General features: G+C 40.6%; 1 protein-coding gene across 1 annotated transcript; it reads left to right on the top strand.

The window, feature by feature from the left end:
• The first annotated feature begins 1,248 nt into the window (after positions 1-1,248).
• Positions 1,249-8,393, top strand: LOC118095680 (vomeronasal type-2 receptor 26-like). Its single transcript, XM_060281354.1, has 6 exons — positions 1,249-1,463; positions 2,377-2,668; positions 3,113-3,976; positions 4,503-4,730; positions 7,273-7,399; positions 7,492-8,393. Exons 1-6 carry the CDS (start codon positions 1,249-1,251, stop codon positions 8,391-8,393), a joined length of 2,628 nt encoding a protein of 875 aa, XP_060137337.1.
• The last annotated feature ends 1,589 nt before the right edge of the window (positions 8,394-9,982 follow it).

The following is a 9,982-nucleotide window of genomic DNA, read 5'->3' as shown; positions in this document are numbered from 1 at the left end:
GTGGTTTGTACAGGAATCAATGGACCGTGAAACGTCTGGGGGTCCTGTACCGGTGGAGGCAACCGCCAAAGTCATGTAGTCCAACACTTTGCTATGCAGGAAAACTGGCTAAAACATCTATGCCAGATGTCCATAAACCTCTGCTTAAAAACCTGCAATGAAGGAGAGTCAACCACCTTCCAAAGGCTGAACTGTCAGGAGATTCTTCCTGATGTTTAGTCAGAATCTCTCTCTCTCTCTCTCTCTCTCTCTCTCTCTCTCTCTCTCTCTCTCTCTCTCCTTACAAATAACTCTACTTACGAATGGAGCTCCGTCCGCCATCTTGGATGCAGTTTAGATAGGATTTTTTTCTACTTATGAATTTTTAGATAGGGTTGCTTCTACTTACGAATTTTTTCCCCAATGCATTCCTATGGGATTCGACTTACAATTTTTTTCGACTTACGAATGTGCGTTCGGAACGCATTAAATTCGTAAGTAGAGGTACCACTGTATATTGAAGCAATTGGTTTGGGTCCTATACATTGGTGTAGCCAGGGATTTTGTCATTCAGTTTTTAGAAAATCAAGTTGTTGAGGGGTTTTTTAAGGAAATCATCATGCTACATGCCTCCCAGCCATTCGTGGGAGCAATGCAATTGCAATACCTAATCCTGGTTTCATTTCCTTTTTAATGGTGCTTGTCATTACTGTAAGAAACAGTTATAGGATAGCTCTCAGTGGTCACAGTGGCAGCCAACATTCCCAGGCTCCTTTTGCAACTGAAGTCCAATGTCACATTTCTTTAGGAAGTAGAGAATATTTTTGGTCAGCTGTGGAAAAATGAGCCATCATGTTTCATGCCAAAAGTGCCATTCAGGATGTGCACTCTGAAATAGTAGTTATCTCTCCCTACAATTAAGCAAAACACTATGTGTTCACCTGTCTGAAGCTCCCAAGAAGGCAGAAGAAAACAGTCACTACACAGGCCTGAAAGTGATTATACAAAAATCCCTCTAGCATGGCCAACTGGGATTAAGTACATGAGGTAAACATGGCCATTTCTTTACACTCTCTCCCTTTTCTTTTTTATAAGCCACATTGAAACTGGAAAGTTGGTGATATCAGATAGTATTGAAGTTATTTGTAACACTCTTAATGAAAATTCTGGGGCTAATTTGGCAGAGTCAGGGATCATTCAATCTAACTGACTGAAACAGGGAGATGGATGCAAGAGAATGTGCATTTACAAAGAATTTTTGCTGCCAACATGTTGAGAATAACAATGCTGCTACTTCTTCTTCCTCCCATTGTCTGCCAAGTAGATATTATGAGATGTCTCAGAGATGAACCCCTGCCTGTTCCACATGATTTCTACCAGGCAGGTGGACTCCTCATTGGTGGGATTGTTTCTCAGGTCTCTTATTTTTTCAATGAAGTCTCTTTCAAGGAACATCCATCCCAGACAATATTTGATGTTCCACAGTAAGAATCCCCATTTGCACCTCCTGAATGCATTGCATTTTAGTTGTTAAAAGTTAATACCAGGAATGGGGAACAACTTTGATTGTTGCATTTAATCTTCTAATTTTGTACGCCTCTAGATGCCTTAAAACTTTGTGCAGGAATAGGGGGAACATTGAAAATGCTAGGGAAAGAGCTGCTGTTAGCTATACTAGTTTTCAAAAAGTGTATAAGAAATCTAAATGTGAAAACTTGCACAAAAAAGATGGACAGACATGGAAAAATATATTATGGAAATAGAATTTTAGATACATCAGAGTATTTGCCTTTTCCCTCTGACTCCTTTGACACATTTGTTTATCTCTTGGGTGGGGTTATTTATACTTCTCTCTGCCTTCTTGGTACCAAATGAATGTTCTTATAATGTCTTGAATCAAGTTTGCTTAAGTGACCATATATGTTCATTAAAAAATAAAGAGAAAGTGACTGTTGTGGGTATACCTAGTGGAATGGGCAGAGAAAAAGAGAGATCACAAAACGTGTCAAGGCCCTAAAAATGACATATGGCAAATATGTTCTGGTGCAACATATATTAGAAGCATTATTTAGTTGAAAAGGATTTATTAACTCTGAGATATTGGAAACAAATAGGGGGGGAAATCCCAAAAATCTGGTACTACATGTGACAACCAATACAATATTACACACATAGCATCAGAATACTGACTTTTCCACTCTATGTCATTTTGCACAATAAACTTTTCTTCTGAAGAGGATGGTGTGGCATTGAGGAGAGGGAATCACAAATATAAAATATAGTCCAATATTCCAATTCAGTTACACATGGTAATAAGGAATATCTAGTATTATAGCATCATGAATTTGTTTATTATAGACTCATCATTTAAATTAATGAACTCATCTCTCTTGGCAGTGTGGTGACCAAGTTCTACTCACACATCCTGGCTCTGGTGTTTGCCATAAATGACATCAACAAGAATCCCAAATTACTACCTAATGTCACACTTGGTTTCCACATCTCCGACAGCTATCATGATGCAAGGATGACCTATCGCACCACACTGGATCTTATCTTTAAATCAGAGAGTTTTCTTCCCAACTATGAATGTGGGTCACACAAAAACCTCCTAGCAATTATTGGAGGACTTGGCTCTGACACCTCATTTCATATGAGGGACATCACGGATCTCTACAAGATCCCACAGGTAATATGGGGTGTGGGGGTTTCTTTCTTTGGTTTTTTTATTTATAGTTCACACATTTCATTAATTTCACAATACATTTTAACGTTTCAAAATTTGACTTCCTTCCCCCTCTTTCTGGGCTTCCTTTCATATCTTCTGCATATCCAAATTCATTTAATTTACTCATTTAATTGTCTACTGTTATATATATTCTTATAAATTTGCAGGTTAATACCATAATCATGCGAATGTTTTTATCTGTTTACGATTTATCTGTAAATATTCAATAAACCATTATTTAATAAAGAGTTTGTTATCTTGATTTCTTATTCTTCCAGTAAGTTTCGCTATTTCTGCATATTCCATAAGTTTTTTGTATCCATTCTTCCTTTACTGGGACTAGGGATAGGATAGGATAGGGATATTTATAACTCATCTTGATTGTATATGTTCATTTTCTTACAGCTTACATATGGTTCATTTGCCCCAGATGAGATCCAAAGTATGGAAGTCCCCCCTTTTTTCCGCATGGTTCCAAATGAAAGCCTTCAATATAAGGGCATTATCTGGTTACTTCAGCATTTTAGGTGGACATGGGTGGGGCTCTTTGTTATGGATGATAACAGTGGAGAGCATTTCCTAAGAATACTGGAGTCATTGTTTTCCAGGCATGGAATCTGTTCAGCCTTCACAAGAAGAATCCCACAAGTAGCTCGTATGGAGGAATTCATAAATCACTTTTATGAGGAAAATTTAATTAGCGTATCTTTTGCAGATTATAAAGCCAATGCAAATATTGTATATGGAGATCCTGAAACAGTTCTATGGCTGAGAACTTTTATAGGTTCACAAGATTCTGGAAATAAGGAAAGCATATTATCTGGAAAGGTGTGGATTATGACAACCCAGATAGAATTTGTATTATCTGGAGTTTCAAGAGGATGGGATTTCCAGATGTTCCAGGGTGCCATTTCCTTCGCAATTCACACAAAAGAGGTACCAGGGTTCAGGGGATTTCTTCAGAACATAAAGCCAAAGAGGACTCAAGGAGATGGTTTTGTGAAAGATTTCTGGGAGCAAGCCTTTGACTGTTTGTTTCCAGATCCAGGGATGCCTGCAATGGATGATGACACCTGTACTGGAGAGGAGAGGCTGGAAAGTCTCCCTGCTGGACTTTTTGAAATGCACATGCATGGCCACAGCTACAGCATCTACAATGCTGTATACGTTATTGCTCATGCTTTGCATGCCATGTACACATCTAGAGCCAAGCACAGATCAACAGTGGTTGGTTACAATGTTAAACATCAGCCACTGCAAGCTTGGCAGGTAATGGTTCCACAACAAAAGCTTATTTCTTCAAATTGAACATGCAAGGTGTGGCTACCTCCAACTTTCTCCTCCTTGAATAACAGATAATATTTGGGTGGGCAGTAGGTTTACTTTTCTCCACACCAAAACCTTCTTAATACAATGAACAGATTAATTAACATAATTTGGGCCTACATCCAGCTTCCTCCACCTTGTACAGTGGTACCTTGGTTCTCAATCTGTTCCGGTAGTCCATTTGACTCCCGAAATATTTGAAAACCAAGGCACAGATTTCGATAGGGTGCAGGAGATTCCTGCAGACAAGTGAAAGCCATGTTGGACGTTTGTCTTCAAAAAAACGTTACTTCCAGGTTTGTGGCATTCGGAAGCCGATTAGTTCTGGAGCCAAGCCATTCATCAACGAAAGTACCACTGTATAACTAATTTTAGAAATTTCTACAGCATTTTGGGGTGTATGTGTGGAGCAGTTTTTTTTAGCTTGTGGTTATCCAGTTGTGATTTTTATTTTCCTTTTTTCAATCAGCTCCACCTGTTTCTTCAAGGCATTTCATTCAACAACTCAGTTGGAGAAACTATGGCCTTTGATGATAAATGGGAAATGGGTCGTGGCTTTGACATAACCAACATGATTACATTCCCAAACAAGTCATTCCAGAGAGTGAAAGTTGGAAGGGTTGATACCAAGCCCCGTGATGGAAAAGTATTCATGATCAGTGATGATATAATTGTGTGGCCAAGATGTTTTAATGAGGTATGGATGCTGTAGTTTCCTCAGTGAACCCTTTGTTATTAACAATGATGTAAACGTTAGCAAATCACTCCTCCAAGGCTGCTTTTTGTGAATGGTGTAATTTACATGCCTGTCTGAGAAGAAGCGTGGGAACCGGATACAATCCCATCTGTATGTATTTTTCAAGGTCCTTTCACTTTTGCTTGCTTGTTCTCTCTCGGAGCTGCATGAGAGAGAGCGTCATGATTCTCTGTGTGTAAATAGTGTAAATAAATACATCGTTTAGATCTACGGATGGTTCATTGCTCTTGCTGTGTAATGCCAGAAGATTAGGGTGCATAAATCAAACTGGTTTATGTCACTGAAGGGCCCACTGGAATGAAGGGATGTGCCATTTCAGAGTTGTGCTTACTGGAAGGATGCTCGGAAAGGTCAGTGGGACTGAGGGGGCCTTCGGGTGACCCCAGAGCAGCATAAATCCCAACAGTAAGGACTTCTCTATTCTCCATAACCTGAGTTTGCAATGGGTCACCAAGCTTCAGAATGAACTGAGTGATAACTTTGATTTTCAAAAACAGGATAATACATATATTGTCATTCTTATTTTGGAAAGTATGCTGGATTTTCTGTAAATATTTCATGACCTGTGCACCTTACAGCTCTTAGCTACTTCAGGACACTGTTTCTGCATCAGTATGTTGACCATACCTGCCAAGTCCTGGACAGAAAATTCCGGGATCGGCAGCCCACGACACCGGAAGTTGCGTAGACGCAACTTCGGGTGGCGCTTTGCCCTTCTATGGGCACCAGAAAATGGCAGCGCCAGTGCCGGAAGTCGCTTCTATGCATGACCGGAAATGCGTAAAAGCGACTTCCGGCACCGCCGCCGCCATTTTCTGGTGCCCATAGAAGGGCAAAGCGCCACCGGAAGTTGCGTTTCTGGACACGCGTAGAAGCGACCGGCGCCATTTTCTGGTGCCCATAGAAGGGCAAAGCGGCACCAGAAAAATGGCCGCCGGCAGAAGCAGATTTAAGGGAGAATATCGGGATAAAAACCTAAACGGGAGACCGCCGGGAAACGGTAGGAAAAAAGGGGTTTTCCCGGTGAAAACGGGATACTTGGCAGCTATGATGTTAACTCCACCTCTCAGATCATCTATAGTCTGCTGCTTGTAAGGTTCGTGGAATCTTTTGGTGATAATGGCATAGGGTATAAATGAGGCGGTGCTTTTCAGGACAATGTTAGAAGCATAATTCCCTCTACCTCTTACACATCCCTCCAGCAGCACCTTTCTGTGATTTTCACATCAACATTGAGCAGAAGAACATCTTCGAACTGTATTTTTCATCATCACATATTTAATACCCAGGAGAATATAAGAAGACCCTACTGCATCACATCAGTTGGAAGGCTCATCTAATTTAATTAGATGTTCTCACTAGGGCCAAACATACCGCTGTTGGAGGAAAACAAGCAGGAATTGTGCACAACAACACTCTACCCAGTTGTGGTTTCCAGCAATTGATATTTTGATACATATTTATTCTGACAGTTGAATTGGAAGATACCCATTGTGGCTAGTAACGACTGATAATTCTTTCCACCAAGATTTTTTTGTAATCCGCTCCTAAAGCTACCCAAGTCGACAAGCATCACTACTCCACAGCTTCTCAGAAAATTTTAAAACAGACCCCTTTTAATCCTTACCACCTGAATTTGCATAAAAACCTCACAGTTAAATATCTAAAATGTGGCAAATAGCATGTGTTCAAGACATACTGAATGGGTTGTAAATTTCATTTATTCTGAAAGCATGCCTTGTAAACAAATCTCAAAAAATTAAGTGCTCCTTACACTGAAAACATTGTAGCCATTTTGGGGGGGTGAAATCTGGAATATCTTCATTTACAGGAATGTGGCTCGCATGTCTCAAAATTTATCTAATTCAGATACTGTAGACATTTGTTGCTTTCCCATCCTATGAGAAGATATAAAGCATTTTATCTTCTGAAACTAGATTCTGCTTCAGGGAGACGGAAGTTTTCTTTCATAGCTGTCAAAGATGGTATCTGAAGAAATGTGCATTCACGAAAGCTCATACCAGTGACAAACTTAGTTGGTTCCTAAGGTGCTACTGGAAGGAATTTTATTTTTATTTTGTTTTGACTACATCAGACCAACACGGCTACCTACCTGTAACTGAAGATAAATTAGTCCACTTTATTCAATTTCAGTTCAGGTGACTTGCAAGCACTAATTTGGTAGTATCTGTTGTTGTTGCTGCTGCTGCTGCTAATTGAATTAATATGCTGCCTTATACCTGCAAGTGACAGGGCAGTTCAAAGGATAAAATGGTTTGTGGTTATAGTCTAAGGCATTAGGCTACATCAGCAATTGGAGATTGACTCATTTTTCATATGCAATTAGCTGTTTCAACTATTTTCTAATACTTAACTGCAGAGTTACTAATCAGTGCACAGGAGAATTGAAAACAAAAAGCAAAGGAAGAAAATAAACTAAAATTATCCCCACACTAATCTTCTTTTTCCTTTATATGGATAGGTGCTTCCCCTTTCTTTGTGTAATGAACACTGCCAGCCTGGTAATCGGGAAAAAAGGAAGGAAGGGGAGAAATCTTGCTGCTATGATTGTGTTCTGTGCCCAGAAGGGAAGATTTCTAACCAGACTGGTAGATGATTAAATTCTAGCAGCATAAGGGCTAATTTACTGTCTTGTGTCTAATAAATTGACACTGAAATGGAACCTTTTCCTATTTTTCAGATGTAGATGACTGTTTCAAATGCCCAGGAGCTCAGTATCCAAGCAAGAATAAAAATGATTGCACCCCCAAAGTTATAACCTTTCTGTCATACGATGAACCTTTAGGAATCACTTTAGTCTCAGCTGTGGTTTCCTTTTCTCTGATCACAGCTCTCGTGTTAGGAATATTTATTAAGCAGAAAGATACGCCAATGGTGAAAGCCAACAACCGGGACCTTTCATATACTCTCCTCGTCTCCCTCCTGTTCTGTTTCCTATCTTCTTTGTTATTCCTTGGCCAACCTGGGAAATTGACCTGCATTCTCCGACAACCAACTTTCGGCATTGTCTTCTCAGTGGCTGTTTCTTGTGTGTTGGCAAAGACCACCATAGTTTCCCTAGCATTCATGGCTACAAAACCAGGATCCAGAATAAAGAAATGGATGGGGAGGAAAGTGTCCTATTCAATTGTAATTTGCTGTTCGCTTGTTCAAATATGTTTTTGTACTGCATGGATGGCAACCTCTCCTCCATTTCCTGATTTTGACATGTACTCAGCAAAGGAAGAAATCATTCTGCAATGTAATGAAGGGTCAGTCGTCATGTTCTACTGTGTCTTGGGCTACATGGGTCTTCTGGCCATCACCAGCTTCATGGTGGCATTCCTTGCTCGCAAGTTGCCTGATAGTTTTAATGAAGCAAAATTCATCACTTTCAGCATGTTGGCCTTTTGCAGTGTTTGGTTGTCCTTTATTCCAACTTACCTGAGCACAGGAGGGAAAAGCCTGGTGGCTGTGGAGATCTTCTCCATCTTGGCCTCCACTGCTGGGTTACTGGGTTGTATCTTTTGCCCTAAATGCTACTTCCTTGTGCTGAGGCCTGAGCTGAATAGCAGGGAGCAACTGATAAGGAGGAAGCATTGAGGAAACTTATCCCCCCCTTTTTATCATACTGTTACACATCCAATGGCTATGATTCAAAATGAGACAGAAAGAGAAAAAAAGCAAAACCAAAAGGAAAAGGAAAAGTTAGATTCTAAAGAACAAAATGTTGAAGATCTGAATATGCTTAGCATGAAAATGGGAAGATTTCTGCCACTACATAACTGAAAGGTCATCACCCCTCCCCCCCCCAATGGTGTGGATTTAATCCTTGTCACTCCAGTGAGCAAGACTACAAACAGTAGATTCAAACATTTGGGGGGTGACTGAATATTAGGATAGGCTTCCAAATTGTGACTGCTTAATTTAACAGACTGCCCAGTAATGGTTTTACTGGAGGCTACTCTGTAATATCTTAACAATGCTGTTGGTCAGTGGTGATGAATTTGTTGAATTCTAGATGTTTTTCGACTCCAGCTCCCATTATACCCAGTCAAGCACGAGGGATAGAAAAATAAACATTATATAAATATTTATTAATATATAATTGTCACTGTTCCAATAGGCATGTTGTTGTTTTTTTCTTTCTAGATAATGGTATGTTATTTATTGCCAGTTCAAAATATGTTAGGGTTGCCATACGTCCAGGAAATCTCTGATAAGTCCTCGTTTGGAGGGCCTAAATCTCCATCCATTGGAATTTTTGCATTTTATAGTTATAGGAAATGTCTGAGTTTTTTTTGGGGGGGGTATTTTTTTAACTGTGCCCCAGAGTCAGAAGCAGTTACCTTGGCCAGAGTTGACTGTGTGTGAGGCCTGTGTGCTACCTGTGTCACATTCGGCCCCTGTGCATCTTTCCTTGCTTGGGTTGGGAGTGGCTGCTAAGGAAGTCACCGGTGGCAGCGACTGTGGCGTTTCACCTCTAGAGGGCCTAGAAGGGGTTAAGTTGCCAGGGAAGGAAACGACCAATGGGAGCTCTCCAGCCAGAAGCAGGGTGTATATAGGAAGAATGCAGGCAGGCAGGAGAGTTAGATGAGGAGAGTTGAGAGAGAGTTAGATGTGAGGAGAGTGAGTTAGATGAGAGGAGCTGGTGTGAAGATAAGAGCTGGTTATTATTGTGGTGGCTGTTAAATAGTGAGATAGACAGGATACAGTGTTATGAGTTTAGTGATAATTATTATTAGTTATATTTAGAGGTATTAGGCCGGTATAGGAACCATCTGTGATTTTGAAACCGTTTAAGCTTTGTACAGTAACCAATACGCATAAGAACATTCAATAAACCTTCTTGTTTTATTTTACTATATCCTGGTCTGAGGTGTGTGAGTGATTGAGAGTATTTGTTTGTCGTTGGCACATCACCAATAGACCGTCAAACGTCTGGGGGTGATGTGCAGTTCAGTGTGACCGCGACAGCGACATTCGGTATCCACACTGGGACTGGAGCTTCTGGAACCCACCCAGTGCCACTCAGGAGCCTCCACTTCTGCCTCTTCCCTTTTGCCTGATTGGCGTGATGATTGAGAGATGGCAGGGGTGGGGTGGGGTGGGGGGGTTGAGCAGTCGATCGCCCCAGAAAAGGTCAACGACACATGATGATCCCCAGAAAACCTATTTTTTTATTTTATTCC

This window comes from Zootoca vivipara, chromosome 13 (genome assembly GCF_963506605.1).
Source record: "Zootoca vivipara chromosome 13, rZooViv1.1, whole genome shotgun sequence".
NCBI classification, from domain to species: Eukaryota; Metazoa; Chordata; class Lepidosauria; order Squamata; family Lacertidae; genus Zootoca; species Zootoca vivipara.
This window is presented reverse-complemented; position numbering and strand designations above follow the sequence as displayed.

Excerpts from the sequence above, each read along its gene's own strand:
- LOC118095680 (XM_060281354.1), top strand. The coding sequence starts at position 1,249 with ATGTTGAGAATAACAATGCTGCTACTTCTTCTTCCTCCCATTGTCTGC. Across the intron at positions 2,669-3,112 it reads ATCTCTACAAGATCCCACAG|CTTACATATGGTTCATTTGC; the intron begins GTAATATGGGGT and ends ATTTTCTTACAG. Across the intron at positions 7,400-7,491 it reads GAAGATTTCTAACCAGACTG|ATGTAGATGACTGTTTCAAA; the intron begins GTAGATGATTAA and ends CCTATTTTTCAG.